This window comes from Mustela erminea, chromosome 20 (assembly GCF_009829155.1).
Source record: "Mustela erminea isolate mMusErm1 chromosome 20, mMusErm1.Pri, whole genome shotgun sequence".
Classification (NCBI taxonomy): Eukaryota; Metazoa; Chordata; class Mammalia; order Carnivora; family Mustelidae; genus Mustela; species Mustela erminea.
Window position 1 is genome coordinate 29,192,681 of NC_045633.1, and position 21,408 is coordinate 29,214,088.

At 45.0% G+C, this 21,408-nt stretch overlaps 1 protein-coding gene across 2 annotated transcripts; it reads left to right on the top strand.

Moving 5' to 3' along the window:
* Window positions 1-1,111: 1,111 nt before the first annotated feature.
* On the top strand, window positions 1,112-19,676 carry KDELR2 (KDEL endoplasmic reticulum protein retention receptor 2). 2 transcript variants are annotated; one of them, XM_032328339.1, is made up of 5 exons: window positions 1,116-1,369; window positions 11,137-11,237; window positions 14,813-14,971; window positions 15,968-16,220; window positions 17,606-19,676. In XM_032328339.1, the coding sequence occupies exons 1-5, from the start codon at window positions 1,279-1,281 to the stop codon at window positions 17,638-17,640; spliced, it is 639 nt and encodes a 212-aa protein (XP_032184230.1). In that variant the 5' UTR covers window positions 1,116-1,278; the 3' UTR covers window positions 17,641-19,676. The 2 variants fall into 2 exon arrangements, with proteins under 2 accessions (XP_032184231.1, XP_032184230.1); XM_032328340.1 differs by lacking the exon at window positions 15,968-16,220 and having other exon boundaries at window positions 1,112-1,369.
* The last annotated feature ends 1,732 nt before the right edge of the window (window positions 19,677-21,408 follow it).

Below are 21,408 nucleotides of genomic sequence, written 5' to 3' on the forward strand. Positions count from 1 at the left end.
CTCTGCCCACATATCTATGTACCTGGATTCCAGGTGTTTTCAACCAAGGCCCTACCCTTGACATAACAGACTCATTTTGGTTGGGCAAGTTAAAGTTTTCATAACTGAGTATCTCCTTTCTGCTAGGGGCTGTCTGTGCTCCACCCACCAACGGGGTAGCCACAACCAGCCAGCTCCAAATCCCGCATTCTAATCACCTGCTTTCTTGCACCCCTCCCTGTTCCAGCTGTCGCGCGATGGGTTCTCCAGAAGCATCCACTGCCGAGACAGGTCGAGGAATGACAGGAAATCTATATCTGTGAAAGGAAGAAGAAGAAACAGGACAGGGCATGGAGAAGCCAAATGGTCACACAGGCTCCGCAAAGCTCCGGCCACAGGATGGGAGTTCTGGACTAAGTATTGTCTGCTAGAATGTCTCAAGTGAACTGGCCAAACCTTTACCTCCAGCTCATTCAGTCACCGGAAGCAGATATGGGTTGCCCCATGGAAGGGGTGACCTTAGGTGAGGTGGCCCCCCCATAGGTGAGGCCAGCCCAGAAGACACTGATTGCAGGATCTTGACCACACTTCCTACACCTGGGCAGCAAGCTCTTTCTTGCAAGTGTATCTGGGATGCTGGGTGGTGGCGGGGGTGGGGGGTGGGGGGGGCGCACATCTCTGTGAGAGAGAAACAAGTCGTGCAGAATAGAGGGCCAGAAGCTGGTCTGCAAAAAATCCTTGAAGCCAGTAAAAGTGTGAAAGGGTACGTGAGTTCTCTGAGTTAAAATGGAAATTCTCTCCTGCGTGAATAGGTGCAATTATACAGCTTATACAATTATGGACACATGATTCATTTTCCTCTTACACTTTTTCATCCAGTAAGCCTACAGAGCTTTTAAGATGGGGTGCGGGGGAAAATCTCTCACAAGGGAGTGTCATTTCAAAAATTAAAGGAAATCGCTGGCACCCGAGGGGAAGCCGGAAACCGGCAGGGGGAAGTTGGGGAGGGGTCGGGGTCCCGCGGAGGGAGTTCCTGAGCCGGCCCTTCGAACCGGGGCTACGCTGGGCGCGTCCCCTTTAAGGGGCGGGGCAGGGGGCGGGGCCTGGCAGCGGCCTCCCCTCTCCCAGACTGCCCCGCGCGCGCCGGCAGTTCGGCCACGTCCCTGGCCACGTCGCGCCCGCTCTCGCCATCTTCGCCGCTTCCTCTCAGGGGCCGCCGCTGCCGCTGCCGCCGCCGCCGCCGCCGCCGCCGCCGCCTGAGCTGCCGAGCCCCAGGCCGCCGCGCCGACCGCCGCCGCCATGAACATCTTCCGGCTGACGGGGGACCTGTCCCACCTGGCGGCCATCGTCATCCTGCTGCTGAAGATCTGGAAGACGCGCTCCTGCGCCGGTGAGCGGCGGGCCAGGTCCCGGAGAGGCTCGGGCGCCAGGCCGGGTCGCCCCGCCGAGCCGCGGACGTCGGCCGCCCCACGGCCCGCGGGCCCGCGGCGCCCGACACACCCCCCTCGGCTGGCCCGGCGGGGGGTCGGCCCGGGCGTGGGGCGGGGGGGGACCCTGCCCTGCGGCCCCTCGGGGTGGGCGCGCAGGCCGGGAGGGGTGTCGCGGCGCTGGGCCCCGCTGGGCGCTGGGTGGGCTCCCGAACTTGGGCTGTCGGGGCGGGGGAGGCGCCAGCGGGAATACGCGGGACCCCATTCTGTCTGAAAAGTTTGGATGGGGCGGGGGCCGGGGGAGTCCGGCAGGCTCGCCCCGGTGCCCTCGGCTCTGATGGGCGCAGCTCCGCGCGCCCGGGCGCCCGGGCGCCTGGGCGGCGGGTCGGGAGGTGCGGGGAGCCCGCGAATCAATGGGACGGGAGGGAGGAGGATGGGCAGGACCGCGGCCCGCTCGGCCTGACGTGGCAGCCGGGCCAGCCCGGGAGGTGGAGCGGGAGCGGGAGGTCACCCCGCTCGCTACCCTGCCTCTTCGAGGACTGGCCTTTAGGTTAGGGTGTCGCGTCAGGTCTGACCCTAGAGTTCTGTGGCCTTCACCCCAGCTCTGGGGTTTATGATCACGGCCGCCGCGGGAGGAGGTGTGAGGAGGTTCCTAAGTGAATTTCTTGGGGGACCATCAGTGCTGCTTTGAAAAACGAACTAGTCTGTCGAACTCCTAATGCCTCCAGCTAATAACGGGTTCTCTTAAACCTGCGGCTCCGGGGGCCGCCGAGGTCTCCTGTGGTCTCCTGTAATTCCTCACTCCACGTCACCAGTGAGTTGGCGACTCCCTCCTCTGGAGTACACATTTCATGCATGCATTGTTGGGAGGCAGTGGGACAGATCTTTCCCAGATAACAACTGTGAAGTTTTACATTTCATTAACCGCAAAAGTTTCAGAGGGGCAATTTTTTAGATGATTTCTTGAAATGCAGTGTCTTCTTTAAACTTCTTTTTGATGCCACGTTCGAGAGCTTCATTTTTGCAGAGGCAGTAAAAGATGGATCTACCTAGGTGGCAGAGATCCCATTTCCCTGATCAGTCTCTAAAGATTTCCATATCTAGAGTAACACCCCACATCACTGACTGCTGTCTTTAGGACTCACCTATCTCCCCAGAACGTACCTGAGATCGAGGAAGTAAGCAAAAACAAGAGACCTTTGAGCAGTCAAAATGGATGTTCCAAAGTCCATGTACTGAACCCAGTGTTGTCTGGCTTGGAGATGATCTCTCATTTTGTACACATTCTGAGAGATTCAGTCCTTAAGTTTTCCAATTATAGAAAAGTAATTGTGGCAACTGTGACAGCTGATGATTAAGTGCTTGCTGTGTTAGGTAGTGCACTAAATGCTTTACGTAGCTTTTTCCACCTAGTCTTTAAAATGATCTTAAGAGCTAGCTGCTATTGTCCCCATTCTGTGGAGGAGGGAACTGAGCCTGAAAGGAGATGGGGAAATTAGTGGTAGAGCCAGGATTGAAACACAGGCAATTTAATCACAGTTAAGGATTTTGAATCAGTATCTATTTTGGCCAAAGTAATTTTAGTTTAAACTCTGATGTCAGACTAGTAGTTTAGGTCATCTTTTTCATTACACTCAGGAAATGTGCCCCCCGCCGTGGACTTTATTGAGATATAATTGACATATAATGTTGTATTAGTTCTAGGTGTACAACATAATGATTTGATATATGTATATATTGTGAAGTGATCACCACAGTAAGTTTAGTTAACATCCATCACCACACGTAGTTAGCCATTTTTTTTCTTGTGATGAGAACTTTAAAGATCTATTCTCTAACCAACTTTCAAATATGTAATATGGTGTTACTGACTATAGTCATCCTGCTATACATGACATCCCCAGGACTTAATTTATTATATAACTGGAAGTGTGTACCTTTTTTACCCATTTCACCCACCCTCACTCAGAAAATGTTACTTTTATCTTGATTTTTGCTCCAAAACTTTTGTATGAGTCTCTTCATTTTCTTTTGTGTATTTCTCAGAATCCTGTTCTCTGTCAAGTCCTTAAGTATTGAAGCATGCTGTGTCTTAAACGGGTATCTAAACTAAGATTTTGGGGAGAAGCTACTATACCTCCACGTATAAAATTCTTAAGGGAACCTTGAGTAATGTGGAGAAAGTGAGAGGGTTTGCTGTTTTGTTTATTTTTTTTATTTTTTAAAGATTTTATTTATTTATTTTATTTATTTGACAGAGATCACAAGTAGGCAGAGAGAGAGAGAGAGAGAGAGAGGAGGAAGTAGGCTCCCTGCCAAGCAGAGAGCCCGATGCAGGACTCGATCCCAGCATCCTGGGATCACGATCCAAGCTGAAGGCAGAGGCTTAACCCACCGAGCCACCCAGGTTCCCCTGTTTTGTTTATTTTTTAATATTCACTATCTTCATTTGAGAGATTTAGGAGCATTTAGGAAAATAGAAAATACTTTAGCCAAAATAGGAAGGAAGATAGGTATGTTTGTCAAGATGGGTTGTGTGTTTGTCAAGTATCCCAACAGTTAACCTGAAGCACTTACTAAACTATTCTCTTTGTCAGATTTAGGATCATTTTCGTTCTTATACATGAGATTTCCTGGCCTTTTAGAAATCAGAATCACCAAGATCATTTATTCAGAATTAAATGCTAAATTTGATTGGCTGCTTTGTTTTTCCATTCTAAATTATGAAAGTTGTTTAGAGGCTTTTGAAAGAGTAAGAATTCGATATGAGTTTCTCAAATAACTGGAATAAGAGACTTGTACGTTCAGGTTGTGTTTCTCACTTTGACAATACTGGTATTGGGGTTCATTTTAGGATTTGGGCACCTGTTATGAACATCCCTGCAGCCGGAACCATGGGGCTTTTTTTCCCTTAGGGTAAGGGATGAGGCAGATTAGTATGGAAGCTGCAGATTCTGTTTTCCTGACCATCTGATTTGAAGATGGCTACCTATAAGGGCCTGTTTTAATGTGAGGACAGGAGAGCTGATCTTGGTTTAGCTCTCTGTGTCTTTGTCTGCTGTTGTCATTACAAAAGGGTGCAGTTGAAGTGTGATTTTCTCAGATCCCTGAACTGTTGCTGCAGCTGGATCCACAGCACGCTCAAGTTATCACTTTGTCCTTGTCCTAAACACGACCTGGATAGCCTTGGGAGAACAAGCCTTGGTATGTAGATGAAGAACTTCCTAGCAACATTTTTCTGTAGGCTGGCTGATAGTTATTAATAGTGCTGTATCTGTTGTGTTTAAATTACTAGTGGAGTCCTTTTGAGATCCGTCACTCCCAGGCGCCCTCTCCCAGTCTCTCCCCTCCTTTGCTTTGATTGTTGTTAGGTGTTGTTATGTTGGTTTTGTCATAGACTTTTTATCCTTCCAAACATGACAGGAACATCCAGCGTCCCCTCCATTTCTCATAATTGGACAGCATATAATTTTGAATACAAAATCTCATCTTTTTATTGAGGTCACTGAGTACTTCGGGAAGCTATTGTATCACATTCCCAGCTCCCTCTTTGTAGCAGCTGTCTCCTCTGTTCCTTTGAGTGCCAGTCTGTTGGCTAATCATTGCTCTCAAACATCTGTTGGCCACCCATTGTGTGCAAAGCACTAGGATTGCAATTCAGAGAAGCACCTTGTAGCTAGCAAAGTCTCTGGTTTGAAGAAAGTTGCAATTTACTTGAAATAATAAGACATATATAAAAAGATAATCATAAAGGGTATTAAATGTAGATAGTAAATCCTGTGGATGTGAAGTGGCTAGAAGGATCCCAGGGAAGGCTCCCATGACTTCCCAGCAAGGTGTATGTAAGACCTCTGAGAAGAAAAGTCTGGAACTTTGTTAATGGACATAGAAGATGACCTGACGTATCTTTATAACCGTGGTTCTGAATAGGACCAGATAGGCTGTTAAGGAGGCAAGATGATTCATCTCCCCAAATTAACTTACTGATTCAGAATGTCATCAAAATTAAAAGAGAGTAAACTGAGAGAAGTAATCTGCAATATATCTAAGCGACGAAAAGCTCACATACATAATACACATAATATACATAACACACATAATAAAATACTCCTACAAATTTTTTTAAAAAGGATAGAAAAATGGGCAAAGTTGACAGTTCACAGAAGAATAGCAGAAGGCCCATTAAGTGTGAATGACTGCCCAGGCTCACTATAGTTAGGAACTTTGATGGTAAAACAGCAGTGCATACCATTGTTTCCTTACTACGTGAAAAAAGTAAGAGGTTAACTATGTATAAGTAAACTATCTATAAGTGTAAAGATGTTCCTTGTACCTAAATAACTACAGAACACTTTTTATAGATAAAAGGATATTTGTGTAGTATTCATAAAAACAAAATTGCAAACAACCCAAATGTCCGTTAATGGAGTGGTTGCACAAATGTGGTATGGTTGCACTGTGGGAATACTGTGTAGCTATAACAAGAAGGAGCTGGAAGTGTTAACAGGGGAAGATAAATCTGAGAGGTTAAGATTTAAAAAAAAAAACAAATTGTAGGGGCACCTGGGTGGCTCAGCTGGTTAAGCATCTGCCTTTGGCTCAGGACATGATCCCAGGGTCCTGGGATCAATCCCTGGAGCAGGGAGGCTGCTTCTCCCTCTCCCTCTGCTGCTCCCCTTGCTTGTTCTCACTTGCTCTCTCATATAAAATGGTTTTTTTGTTGTTGTTGTTTTGTTATTTTGTTTTGTTTTAAAAAGCAAATTGTAAAGCAAAAGATTCTATGACCCCATTTTAAGGGGCAAACGTATATGCAGGTACAGATGCAAATACATATATAAAAGGAGCTTTTTTTTTTTTTTTTTAAGATTTTATTTATTTGAGAGAGTAGGGGGAGTGGCAGACAGGGGGAGAGGAAGAAGCAGGCTCTCCATTGAGCGGGGAGCTCGATGTGGGGCTCTGTTCCAGGACCCTGGGATCAGGGTCTTAACTGACTGAGCCACCCTGGCTTTTGAAAAGCCTGGAAAGTTTCATTTAAAATGGAGGTGGGAGGGATGTTGAAAGGCCCTTTTGGGTTTTTTTCCGTATATTTTAGCCCAGTTGGAATTTTTAATTAAATAGCATGTATTTCTTTGAAAACAAGAAAAAACAGTGAAACAGTACCTAGTAAGAACTGTCATTTATCAAACATTTCCACTGTGGCAGGTATAGTATAGAGCACTTTTTCTTTAACAGTCCCATAAAGTTGTCATAATTTGTTCCCATTAGACAGATGCAGAAAGTGAGGTTGTGGATGGGGCACAATGTATGTAATGGGCCCAGGCTTACCGTGTGTGTTCAGGGGCTGAGCTTAAACCCAGTCTGTCTGGCTCCAGAGCCTCTCTTTCCCTAAGTCACAAGAGTTGTGTTACAGGTCAGCTCCTGACTCTTAGGCTGCTGGTTCCAGGCACCGTTAATGGTCTTTACGGGAGTATCCACATCCTTAGGGACAGTGGGTTGGAGTATGGTGCCTGGGACCCTTGTTGAATGCTGCCTGTTTGACAGCGCAGACTGTCCTGGTGGTCTGACTTAGAGAACTTGCTTGTAGCTCAGCTGTTACCAGGACAAAACTAAGTCGTGAAAGGCTTTTCTGTTTGGTCGAGGGTTCTGTTCTGTAAACCACTGGAAATAAAAGAAATGCAACTTTCAACCCTCGGCATGATTTAAAGTAATACACACTGTAGTGTATAGTTATAGGATGGTATTAAACCTAACTTGGCCCAATAGGAAATGACAGAAATGGTCTTGGGTTTAAAGACTGATTTCCATTTAAAATGGTATACTCATTAATATGAATATTTGGTGCATTTGGTATTGGGATGGCCATTTCAGAAACATTTAGAATGAGTATTCTTTTTTTTTTTTTTTAAGATTTTGTTTGTTTATTTATTTGACACACACAGAGAGAGAGAGCACAAGTAGGCAGAGGCAGAGTGGCAGGCAGAAGGAGAGGAAGAAGCAGGCTCTCTGCAGAACAGGGAGCCCGATGTGGGACTCGATCCCAGGACCCTGGAATCATGACCTGAGCCGAAGGCAGCTGCTTAACCGACTGAGCCACCCAGGCGACCTAGAATGAATATTCTTTTTTTTTTTTTTTAAGATTTTATTTATTTATTTGACACAGAGAAAGAGAGATCACAAGTAGGCAGAGAGGCAGGCAGAGAGAGGTAGGGGTCGGGGAAGCAGACTCCCTGCTGAACAGAGGGCCCGATGTGGGGCCCGATCCCAGGACCCTGAGATCATGACCTGAGCCATAGACAGAGGCTCAACCCACTGAGCCACCCAGGTGCCCCTAGAGTGAATATTCTTGATAGCTTGTTAACTGCCAGCCTTCACATGCTTTGTTCCCAAACAGGGAGAAAGTGACTAGGTTCTCTCTGGGAAAGAGATTCCTGCCCCTGCCCTCTCGGGCTTCAGCTGGGATCTCTGCCATCTGTGAAGATAGGACAATTTTTCTGTCTTAAAGGAAGAAGTTGCTGCTTCCAGGATTCCAGACCAGGAAGACTAGGGTAGAACTGTATAAGCACACTTAGATTTCCAGCATGGCAGTTCCTACCTTGATTCTGCACCATGAGACAAGCTACAGGCCACATACTGCCTGTCTCTCGCTCCTCTCCTGCTCGGGGGATTCTCCCACCCTCTGGTTGGCAGTAAATTAGGGCAGAGCCCAAAGACCATTGCCTATTTATGGTCATAGGGACAGAGTATGACTTAGATACTCTTTGGAAATGTTATCCCAAAATACCACAAAATGAGAATTTACCCCATGACATAAAAAGAAAATGAATTCTCTTTTTTTCTTTTTTCTTTTTTTTTTTTTGGACCATTTGTTCATTCATTCGGCAGATATTTTCTTAGCCCTGCTGTGTGTCAGGCCCAGAGCTGAGCACAGAGAATACAAAATGGCTAAGACATGACCCTAACCTTTGGAGATCTCATTGTCTGTTGGGAAAGTGGGGAGACAGGCAACCAGATAGTCGCAGTGTATTTCATAAGACCGTACTAGGAGCTAGGGCAGCAGCTGGTGGGAAGTTCCCATTATGTACTTGCTGGATGAATAAACATCACCAAGGGGGAGGTGTCTTCAAAGATGACTTCCCCGAGAAAGTGGTATGTGAGTTGGGTCTCAAAGGGAGTAGTAAAAGCGATATGATAGTCCTGAGTTTGTAGTCTAAGAATGCTGAAAATGAGGAAAAATTGCAAATCTGTCTGGCTTCCAAAGTTCCATTAGAATAAAGCCTTTATAACAGATTTGCCTGTATGTATTCTATAATTTTTTTTATTTAAAATACCGTAGGGCCTCCCCCCCCCCCATGGGGAATAAATAAATAAATAAATAAATAAATAAATAAATACAGCGCCTGGGTGGCTCAGTGGCTTAAAGCCTCTGCCTTCGGCTCAGGTCATGGTCCCAGAGTCCTGGAATTGAGCCCTGCATTGGGCTCTCTGCTTCTCCCTCTCTCTGCCTGCCTCTCTCTGCCTACTTGTGATCCCTGTCAAATAAATAAATAAAATCTTTTAAAAATAATAATAATAAAAATAAAATATTGGAAAGAACCAGATGGGAAAGGAACTGGGAATTTTTCTCTCAAAGCTTCAACAAACACCAGAGGTGAACTGCATGCTCCCTGTCTTTTCCCTTCATCTTATCCTCTCTCTCTCTCCCACGTCTCTATGTGAATGGCAGCCTCATTGTTCTCCTTTGGAACACTGATCTCTGATAAGAAAAAAAGCTCCCCATTACTGGGGAAAACTGAAAGGAGCAAACTGTCTATATCTCCACCTTTGACCCTTGAAATTGGTTACTATTGATTGACGCAGGAGGAGAGAGTCAACTTTTTCTTCAGGTTTTGTTTAGGTATTTTTGTGAATAGATGAGAATTGCAATTATTCATATGTAGAAAGTAACATTCTTGGGGTGTTAAACCTCTGCCTTCGGCTCAGATCATTGATCTCAGGGTCCCGGCATCGGAGCCCTGCATTGGGCTCTCTGCTCAGCAGGGAGCCTGCTTCCCCTGTCTCTCTCTGCCTGCTTATGATCTCTCCTCTGTCAAATAAATAAATAAAATCTTAAAAAAAAAAAAAAGAAAGAAAGAAAGAAAAGAAAGTAACGTTCTTGTATCCCAGCTTTTAGTTTTAACAAGCCACAAAATTATGTTGTAAAATATCATTTAAAAACAGTGTAATTTTCACATTCCATGAGACTGTTGCTAATAATTTGGTGCAGCAACATTTCTGCAAAATACATGCTTACCGAAATGTTTAGTGGTGTGAAGTTTGCAACATAGAGGAAGGTGGGTGGATTCTGACTGGGTAGTCAGATTCTGTTTCCTTCATGAATTCGCTCAATTGTCATCTGAAACCCATAGTTCACATCCTTTGTCACATAAATATTTGGCCAAATATAGATGTCAGAAAAGCTGAGTACTCGCACTAAGTGACCTTCAACACTTCCGCAGATGATCTCCACATGCTGCGGCAGTGCTGTGGAGGAGGGCTGGTGGCTGGAGGTGGGAGCAGATTTAAGGCCGGTGGTTGTTGGGGTGGGGTTTTGGTGGTGGTGGTTGTTTTTCTGTTTTTTGTTTGTTTTTGTTTTTTTAAAGACTGCTGCTTCTGAGGACTGTCATAGTAGGTTCCCACCCTCTTGTTGCCGTGGCATCCAGAGCAACATTTTTATGACTGTGATGAATCTAAGAGATGGACTTTTTAAAAATCTTCACCTGTCCAAGAAATGTGCGCTTAACAAAGCAAGTTACCTTGGGAGGCCATACCTCTGCCTTAGGGAGTGACGTTACTGCTCACCGTGAAGGGCAGCAGTGTTCCTCACTGGGTTCCTTGTCTCCTCAATCAGATTAGACCCCCAGGCGGTGAAGGTTTGTCACCTTGAGAGACATTGTTTTAAAGTGGAAAGAAAGGGGCGCCTGGGTGGCTCAGTGGGTTAAGCCGCTGCCTTCGGCTCAGGTCATGATCTCAGGGTCCTGGGATCGAGTCCCGCATCGGGCTCTCTGCTCGGCAGGGAGCCTGCTTCCCTCTCTCTCTCTCTCTGCCTGCCTCTCCCTCTGCTTGTGATTTCTCTCTGTCAAATAAATAAATAAAATCTTTAAAAAAAAATAAAATAAAATAAAGTGGAAAGAAAGATGCTAAAGCTAGCAAGCAAGTTAGTATCAGCAGAAGTAGTGAAATTATTCTTACCTAAAGTATATATTTGGAAAATACAGCATTCAGAGGCACTTGGGGGGCTCAGTCTGTGAGAGTCCAAACTCTTGATTTTGGTTCACGGCATGATGGTGTCGTGAGATCGAGCCCCGTGTCGGGGCAGAGTCTGATTGGTCCCTCTCCCTCTGCTCCTCCCCCATTTGCACTCTCTCTTTCTTTCAAATAAATAAATAAAATCTTAAAAAAAAAAAAAAAAGGAAAGAAAAATACTCATTTGAACAGTACATCCTGGCATACTGGTGTTAGCATGATCGAGGCAAGTCACCCAGCGTGATGAGACTGCTGGGTTCTTAGAGCCTCCCCCCAGGAGCATGTTCAAGAATGTAAAGTGTAAAGTGACTTTGTGAAGTCATCCCAGATACCAGTCTCTGACCCTGGAACCCGCTCTCCGTATCTGCGCTTCCTGTAGTGTTCTCTGCGGGAAGGGTTCAGCTTCTCTAAGAGAGGCTTTTCTAATACTTTCCTTTTGTTTCCTTAGGTATTTCTGGAAAAAGCCAGCTTCTCTTTGCACTGGTCTTCACAACTCGTTACCTGGACCTTTTTACTTCATTTATTTCATTATATAATACATCTATGAAGGTATGGTATGGCATCCAATTAGAATGCATTTTATCCATAATTCACGGGCCTGTGGCAACTATTAAGTTTGTGTCAGTTGTGTACTTAGACATCTTCTAGAATAATGTCTAAACATGCCATTCTTGACCTAAGCACTTTTAGACCACCTTGTACATAGAAGTGGGAGTAGTGTTATCATTAAGCACATTTTCAGTTTCAGAGAGTATCTGTTTAATTAAAGTGCTTTGCAGTTAGAGATTTTTTAACCTTAAGTTCCTTGAGTATGATAAACTTCTAAAGCTCTTGATAACCCTGTAAGAAAGAGGGATAACTATTATGTTTTCAAGCCGTGCGAAATTACAGACTCCCTGGGAAACCCAGCAGGGTGGCTCAGCACGAGGACTGAAAGCCGGCTCTCCTTGCTGCAGTACCTCGTTTCGCTGTTGTGGGAGAGATCGTGTGTAGGCTTCTACTTCTTTTCTTTCTTTTCCTGCGAAGTCCATGTCCTATAAACTTCTTTGTGTGCCATCTTTGTTACTCTTCCCATGCCTAAATAACAGCTGTACCATAACTTGTTTAATGTGTCTCTAAAACCTTTTAACTTGTCCTGAGCCTTAGTATCCGTGGCTTCGGTGTCCTTCTGTTTTTTCTGAATCCACATGAAAACCTGTAGTTACTAAAACGCAGTGTGTTGGCGGACCACCTCACATCTTGTGGACCCGAGGTGGCGCGTGCTTCCCGCTCGCCAAGGCCTCAGTTTCGCATGGTCCTTGAACTAATACTGAGCACCCAAAGCGCCGGGCACTTCCCTAGTGCTGAGGACGGGGCCGCAAGCAAGCAGAAGACTTAGTGTCTGGCTGGGGAGAGTAGACTGATCATCCCAGTACTCAGTGGGTGACGGCAGTTTGTGATGGGTGCGGGAGGGAGAAGTATGGCACTCTCAGGGCATGAAAGAAAGGCCTCTCCTTTCTTTCATTCATTCGTTCTGCACAGCTTTCTGAGCACCTGCGTGCGGGGCGGTGCCGTAGGCCCTGGATATTGTAGGCCAGCTGAGGATGTCATGTCTAACCTGAGGCCTCTTGGTGTTGTACTTACAAAGCATTTTTTATAAGCACAGGTCAGAGTAGACAAAGCCATATTTGGGTCTGTGGTCTTTACTGAGAAACAAACTTGAGTTACCCAGAATCATTTCATTCTTCGTCACTAAGTGACCGGAGCCTCGTGTCCAGGAAATAATTAGCCTCCTTAACACGGGTAGGTCCCTGCTTGGTGTCCAGGCCAGTTAAAACTGCCGGGATTACAAGCGTGTGAGGGCCTCCTCCGTGGCCCTCAGGATACTTGGCTTTTCGGAAAAATCCTTCTTGCTTGGTTCTGGTTTCCAAGCATGTCCTGAAAGTTAGAGGAGTGAGAGCCAAATTTTATGTCTCGTTGCTTTGACTTTAAATGCCAAGCACAGGGAGAAGGGGAAAGCAGCTGCTCACTCCCGTGGTCGCCTAAGCCGTTATGGACAGAATCTTGGCCGGCCATGTTCTGGGCGCTAGGGAGGGACCCCTGGCTATACCACATGCCTTGGCTAGATGTTGTGCTGGAGGAGACTCTGTGTAAATGTATGTGTATTTTATTGATACATGTAGATTATATGTTATTTTATTCATATCCATGTATACATATATTTGTATGTGGAGAGAACTCTAACAATATAAGGTGTTAATCTCAATTTTTTTTTTTTTTTTGTAGTTTGGGTATGACCAACAACTTTAATACCTTGCCAACTATTTATTTGCAAATATAACTCCATGATGAGGTGCTAGGGATAGTTTAGGATCTTTACTTTGTTTTTAAGCATAGGAGGGCTTGATGATTGCTCTCATTTTCCTGATACGTCATTGGCCCAGATGTCTTCATTAAGTTTCATGAGGTGCTTTTCCGAAGGAGTAGTAGCGGGTAGCTCGACTAATATCCCACTTGTTTCCATTCAGAGACTCAAACTGCCCTTTGGCTCTTGGGCCTAAAATTCTGCATTCTGAAAATTGCTGTAATTTCAGAATAACAGACTTTTCCTTTGGGTCACGTGACTATATGGTGTTTGACCTTTTGAATATGAAAGAACATAACTTGACTGTAAGCCTTTGAACACTGCACTGCTATGTGAGCTCCCTTGTAGGTGGCAGTGTTAGACAAGTTATCCCTTTTGGTTTTGCTTTTGGTATGCTACCAGACAAAATTTTCATAGAATTATCTGAATGTTCTGTATTAAAGTAACACAGTGTAGGTAAAACTGATCATTGTAAAGTTAAACGTGAGCTACATTGTGTCTTTTCTTTAGAGAAGCTGGAGCTAATGGCGCCTGGATGGCTCAGTCGGTTAAGCCCCCAACCTTTGGTTTCAGCTCAGGTCATGATCTCATAGGTTGTGAGATTTATTCCCCACTTGTTGAAGAGTCTGCTGGAGATCCTCTCTCTCTGCCCCTCCCCTCACTCTTTCTCGCTCTCCCTCCCTCTCTCTCAAATAAATAAATACATCTTAGAAAAGAAAAGGGGTGCCTGGGTGGCTCTGTCCTTAAGCTTCTACCTTCGGATCAGGTCATGATCCCAGGGTCCTGAGATGGATCCCCACTATTGGGCTCCCTGCTGTGAGGGAAGCCTGCTTCTCCCTCTCCCACTCCCCTTGCTTGTGTTCCCGCTCTCACTGTCTGCCTCTGTCAAATAAAAAGGAAAAGAAAAGCACTGGCTAAGAAATATCCTCATGCTGGAGGGAAGTGTACTGGTTTTGAACTCCATTGAACTTGGTGGTGTGGTTTTTTTTTTCCTAACCTGCTATCTAATAGTTGTTTTTTTGTTTGTTTGGTTGGTTTTTTTTGTTGTTGTTTTTAAAGTGAGATTAAAAATAAATTCTTGGGCAGTTTCTTATAAAGTTAAAGGTACTCTTTTAACATATGATCCAGCAATCCCATTCCCAGGTACTTACCCAAGAGAAATGAAAAGTTCAGTTCATACAAATGTGTGTGCATAAAGGCTCATAGCAGCTTTTTCCGCAGTTCCCCAAGCTGACAGGAATCCCAGACCACCTGTCCCGAAGCTAGTGGTTCACCTGCACAGTGCAGTCCTCCTTTTACTGCAGTAAAAAGGAACCAGTCATTAATACACGCAATGATGTGGTTGCATCGAGAATGCGTTACGGTAGTTGAAAGAAGCTGGGCTTACAGGGACATACTGTATGATTCCATTTATTTGGTATTCTGGAAAAGGCAAAAACTGCAGGGACCAGGAATATATCAGTTATCCAAAAAGAAAAAAAAAAAAATCACCAGAGGTCGGGCCTTGGGGAACAGCTTGACTGCAAAGGGGCAGCATGAGGGAGGTTTCTGGTGGGAGGGGGTCACACGATAGGACTATTCTGTGTCTCGATTGTGGTGGTGGTTATATGACTAGTAGAACTATGTACCCCCAGAAGTGAACTTTATTGTATTTAAATTTTGAAATAAAGAAGCTAAGGAAAAAGATCTTGCTTTTGTGAACATGTGGATGCTGTAGAAAGCCAAGGCCATTGGAGCCGTTGTAAAGTAGGGATGACTTGTGCTTTTCTTCTGTCCTTAGCTCATCTACATTGCCTGCTCCTATGCCACAGTGTACCTGATCTACATGAAATTTAAGGCGACCTACGACGGAAATCATGATACCTTCCGAGTGGAGTTTCTGGTGGTCCCTGTGGGAGGCCTCTCCTTCCTGGTCAATCATGATTTCTCTCCTCTGGAGGTTAGTTGAGAGGTTATTTAGGGAAACACTCGGGCTTGCAGGTAATGTGGGTGGTTCTGGTTTGTTTGGTTTCGTGATTCGGCAAGCTTCTGGTGCAGCATACACTATTTGGTGTAAATAAATCACAGTCATTAAGCCCCCAGCTATTTGGGCATCTGTTGGCAGATTATTGCTGGATTCTCCTCCAGAGAATAAACCGACTTCTGTAGTAGCAAACACAATGCCTTGCCCGTCCCAGTGCTTAAAGAACATAGTCTTTCTGCAGTCGGACCCAACTTTGTTTCTTCTTTACCTAGGGCTGTTGCACATTGATAACTGTGTGCCAATCCCCTAAGCAGTGTTGCCATACGGCAGGTGTGGAGGAAAAGGTTTGCGCGGTGCCCTGCACTCCTGGGTGCCTTGCCCTTCCCTTAGCATCCTGGGGAAGCTGCTGCTTATGGATTCAGAATGTTCCCAGGGCTACCTGCAAAGCTTTCTGTCGTCCGTGTGAATCACGTTGGGCAGAGTGTTTGCATAATTACAATTCGCGTTACTTGTCCCTTTGATTTAACCACACCAGGAAAGCCCAAAGACTAAGAAAGATGGTGGAAATATTGAGATAGTCTGTGAAGGAGACCAGCTGATAAGGAAAAGCAGCAGTGGGAGCGTAGAAGGCTCTCTCAGCCTCGTGCCCCCGGCAGAGAGCACCCTGGATTCGGAGTGGCACAAGCTTACCCTGGAGAGACACATAGGTAGATTCACAGAAAATTGTACCGGGAAGGAGATGTTGGAGAGATGGGTCACGAAGAGTCACCGAGGCAGAGGTGTCCGGGTCACCCAGCTTGTCATTGGGAATGTGCCTCTTCAGTGTCACTCCGTTTCTGAGATTTATTCCGTTTCGTACTCCGTTGCCCAGACTCCTCACTCTTTGTGCTGCTCCACAGTAAAGCGGGAGTATTTCCTGTGAGCTCGTGGCGGGTGCTGGGTGCCGACTGAAGCCTCTGGTCTCTCTCGCAGATTTTGTGGACCTTCTCCATCTACCTGGAGTCCGTGGCTATCCTTCCTCAGCTGTTCATGATCAGCAAGACAGGGGAAGCGGAGACCATCACCACCCACTACCTGTTCTTCCTGGGCCTCTACCGTGCCCTCTATCTTGTCAACTGGATCTGGCGCTTCTACTTCGAGGGCTTCTTCGACCTCATTGCTGTGGTGGCCGGCGTTGTCCAGACTATTCTATACTGCGACTTCTTCTACCTGTACATAACAAAAGGTACCCCGGGCTGCCTCCTCCCTGCTTTGTTCCCACAGCCCTGTGTTTCTAGGAGCTCCCTGGCCCAGCATGGTCCTAGTCTGGCACTAGGTCATCAAGCACAGCTGGTTTCAGAAAAACATTTCCAAACAAACTCAGGGTTTTCAGCCTTTTTTCTTTTCTGTAGCTTTATTGTTTTTCTATAATAGCACATTTTGATTATAAGAAATTTTATCTGCTTTTATAATTTTGAAAACAATCACCTGAAGCCCTGCTGCTCAGATCGTAGTTAATGTTCCGATAAACATAATTCCAGATAGGTCTATGCATATATGTATATGTGTGTGTATGTGCATATACACAGACACGGGAGTTCAACTGCACATGCTGTTCTATAATCTGTTTTCCCCCATTCACAGTTTTTCAAGTCAGTAGATAGAAATCTACATAGTTTTCAATAGCCATAGAATATTTCATTATGTATATTATATCATCATTTACTTACTCAGCCCCTTGTTTGTGGGTACAGGCTATTACTGATTTGCTGCTATTAAAATCCAGTACTTGGAGCGCCTGGGTGGCTCAGTTGGTTAAGCATCCAGCTCTTGATTTCAGCTCAGGTCATGACCTCAGGGTCATAAGATTGAGCCCCGTGTCGGGCTCTGTGCTGAGCATGCAGCCTGCTTAAGATTCTCTCTCTCCCTCTGCCCCCACCCCCCAGCTTGTGCACACTCACTCTCTCTCAAAAAACAAAAACAGTGCTTAGATGAGTATCCTTGTGTATGTATATTTTCACGTTTATATGAATATAGGACATGCAGATGCCACAAATTTGATGAAAACTGTGGTCCTCATTTTTTAAAAAAAGGCATATTAATGCATGTACACACAAATGTATGCCTATAGTTTTAGGGGATTCAGGAGGCCCTGTAACCCAACCACAGACTCAGGCTAAGAACCTTTGCTATACAGTATAATTCCTAATGGTAGAATTAGGTACCTACAGGAGATATGTATTTTCTCTCTTTTTTAACATCCCAAATTTCATAGATCTCTGTACATATTAACAGTTATATTTTACTATATGTTGATTAGGGGGGAAAGTAATGAGAAGAAAATGTGAATTTAGTGACAGTTTCAGTCGAATTTGTGTTTCTTAAATTTAATTGCTGTGACATCAAGGCCCATGAAGAAAATTCCAGTATATGTGTACATGACATACTCATAGTTCATGGGGCTTTTTTTATTGACACCAAAGTCCAATAACTTTTGGTGCCAAAGACTTTCTTTGTACCTTATTCTGTAGTGTCGTGAGTGTGACAGACCTCTAGGAACAGGAAGAAGGAAATGATCAGCTAGTCAAGACAGTAACCTTTTGTTTTCTCTTCCTCTCTTTCAAATTCTAGTACTCAAGGGAAAGAAACTCAGTCTGCCAGCGTAAGTGCCAAAGACCGTCACCAGCATCTGTCCTTCAGGGTGCTCGGACAGAATTCTTACCACAGCAAAGGCACAAGATGCTTGATACGGAAAATCAGAAACTTAACTCTTTCGTTGCAGATAGTCATCAGTGGCTCTGTAAGAACCCAGAGGAAAAGAACCAGAAGGTTTCTGTTTAATGCATCTTGCCTTATCTTTTTTTATTACTATGTACAAAGATTTTTTTACACAAAGAAACTTAATGCTGTATTAATAAATTCAGTGTGTAGCTTCAATTGGGGTAGTTCTAAAAGTGAAGATTTTGTGAGGAATAAGTGCAAACTTTTTTTTTTTTTAAATTCTTTGAAACTGTTGATTCTTTGTGTCTGCAGTGAAATTGTACTCCTTGACAGTTGGTAGATTATATATTCTTCCATCTATCAAATTTGCATTCCACTATATTTATTTTTTGCCAAAAGATGAGTTATATTTGTTTGAAATCTGAGACACTATGTTCAATCTGGTCTATCTTCGTTCAAATCTCTTCGCACCGAATGTGGAAATCCTTCCTTGGACGTCACAACACTACATGTAAGGCCGGTAAGGATGACTCACAAGCTTATGGTTTTCATTACCAAAATTTTCAGATTCTGAATGTAGATGGAGTCTCGTTTAAGAGTCACCAAAGGTGCCTGCCCCACTCTCTTGCTAAGAAGAGTGACTTTGAGATTGTGCCAGGGGTGTCAGAGAACTTGGATGGCAGGGGTTCTGGGCTGCTTGCCATCTAAATGTGGGGTGTGAGGGATATTAATGATTATGTTGGATCCAGGACTCTACTCCTCTGAGGACTGGAACACAAGTTAGTCACCTATCACTTGGATTAACAGTTCCAAAAGATTACTACAACCATGTCCCTGCTCAGATTCAAAAGGTTTTTCGTATCACTTTCAGGTAGTAAAATGATTTACATTTTTTTCTTAATTGGCAGCACCAATTGCCATTCCTTATACTCTCTGATTATTTTTTGTTTTTGTTTTGTTTTTACTGAGCTCTTGCATGATTTGTCTTGTGTTACCATCCTAAATAAACATTTTATTAAATGTAGAATAAATTGTCTTTTTTTTTTTTTGTGAATTAGGCTGTTGGAACATCCTATGTCAGGATGATTTTTTTTCATTTTTCAATTGGCAACAGAAGCTCTATATGGGGCCGCAAACGTTTATTGTCCACAAATTTCTAAAACTTGCTGTATTTTGAGGGAAAATTATAATTTTTCCTCCTGATTTTGCCATTTTATTGATTTGCTACATTTTTTTGATTTGTGCAAAAGCATATGACTTTGTTTTTATGTGATGCACCATAAATGTTGAAGTGTTGAATACTAACAGTGCTTACTACAAGAAGGCTGTAGTATTTTTGCTTGCTGCATTAAAATATCTTGTGGAAGAAGGGAGCTAGATGGGTTTTATTTTTATCTAGTGTGTCTCTTAACATCTTTCTAAATTGGCAGCGTGGCTGCATAGTTGAACCTCTTGTCTCGATCTCTCACCCCCCCCCCATGGTTGTCCTTTTGTGGATCTGTATCTTCCCAGCATTCTCGTCTCGGTTTAGTTTCTGTTTTCATCCTCCTTAAAAGATTCTGAGATCGTGGAGGAAGGGTAGGAAATCTCAGCAGAGTGGAGCAGTCTGTGACCCACACTGGGGGCGGGGTGGGGGGCTCGCAAGGTTTCTGTGCATGTAAATTAAACACGAGCTGGGATCATTGTGGGAGAGCACAATGCGGACGACAGGGATCTGGGACCTCAGCAGGCTGCCTGACTTTGGAAGTACCAGTGTCTTCTCTAGTCATTCTGCCCATGTAAAAGTGAAGCTGGCTAAGGTGTTACCACCATTCTGTGGCCAGCCAGGGTGACATCTTATAAACTGGGTGGCCGAGTGGGAGTGCGGGACTGGGGCAGCGTCCTCACACACATAGAAAACAAAGGCCTTGTATGATGCGCCTTACAAAGCACTGTTTCAAAGTTCCTTTCACTTCTCCAATAAAGGTTGTCAGGTAATGAATATTTTTTATCCAGCTGTTTTATTCGTGTGAATTTTTTTTGATAAAAGCATGAAGAGAAGGAAAGTTCTATGAACTGGGCTAAGTTGGGGGTTTACAGACACCAATCCACTCCCCCATCCGGTTCAGTCAGTGTCAGAATAACGTTTCCTGCTTCCTTACAAGCTGGTCAGGAGAGGAGCAGGTAGGGAAGTAGGTGACGGGGGCCAGGGGGGAGGTTGGGGAGAAAAGGTTGTAGGTGGAAGGGAGAAGATCCTGCCCAGCCTTTCCAGAGGTGCCACTAGGTTGGACGACTTTCTGGAAAGGTCAAGCAAAGATTTTTGTTGCAAAAGAAATCGTGAGGGGCGCCTGGGTGGCTCAGTTGTTAAGTGTCTGCCTTTGGCTTGAGTCATGATCCCAGGGTTCTGGGATCGAGCCCTGCATCTGGCTCTCTGCTCAGTGGGAAGCCTGCTTCTCTCTCTCCCACTCCCCTTGCTTGTGTTCCCTCTTTGTGTCTCTCTCTGCCAAATAAATATATAAATTCTTTAAAAAAAAAAATTAGAAATCGTGAGTGAGTGGTGGGAACCCTGAGTAAGGAAGGCATAATCTTTGGGGTCACTCCTCACACCCTAGCTCCGTGACCCTAGATTTTTTTTTTTTAAGATTTTTTTTATTTATTTGACAGAGATCCCAAGTAGATGGAGAGGCAGGCAGAGAGAGAGAGAGGGGGAAGCAGGCTCTCTGCTGAGCAGAGAGCCCGATGTGGGACTTGATCCCAGGACCCTGAGACATGACCTGAGCCGAAGGCAGCAGCTTAACCCACTGAGCCACCCAGGCGCCCCCGTGACCCTAGATTTAACATGAGTCTCCATCTCCCTCAGTTCCCTTCAGAGACTCCTACCACAGGAGTTTCGTGAAGGTCAAATTAGAGCTTGAGGCACAGACAGTAAGTGCTTCCCCCTCCCTTTGTGCTTAGTTTGGGACAGCTGCCTCCAAAGCTGGCTGGAAACTACTTCTGGCAGGAGACCCTGTGACCTACTTGATGCTATTGATCGAGTTTGCCCTCTTTGGGAAAGTACCACAACTGTAGACATTGATGGCTAAGTACCTCCCCAAACCACCTGAGTGACCTCTACTGAGGGCTGATGGGACTGGGGCTCCAGGTGGGGTTTTCCTGTGTGCCTCGCCCTCTAGTGACTGAATGTGGAAATAGCAAGGACCCCGCACTCATACAGGCGGCCCTCCTTCACCCCTCTCTCTGACCGAGCCTATGTCCTGTGGTCCTGTGTGGGTGCTGTGGGCATTTCTCCTGGGGTTCTGAAACCATTCCCTCTTAACCCTGCCATTTAAAATCAGGTTGCCATATAATACAGCACGAATGTCTTAATGACAGGGATACTTTTGTATCATACTAGGATGCTCCAGGTTTCCATCTCTAGTTTCCCCGTGGGCACTGAAAAGGGGAGAGCCTCTAGGCAAGTGCTACACTACACTTGACTCTGTTACCGAAACAGAATGGAAAGACAGAATGTATTGATTCCTCCAATAAGGGATCTAAGACAATAAATGGTTGGGTAATAAGGAAACTGGTATGTACTGAAATGAAAAAAAGTCACTTGTTTACTTCGAATTCTGAGAACTGGAGATCCCAGGGCTGTAAAGAAGGGCTTAGAGAAACAACTATCCAATTTCCTGAAAGATCGCCTAGCTAACACTGCCCCACCTCCACCGGACAGAGACTAAATGCAAGGATAT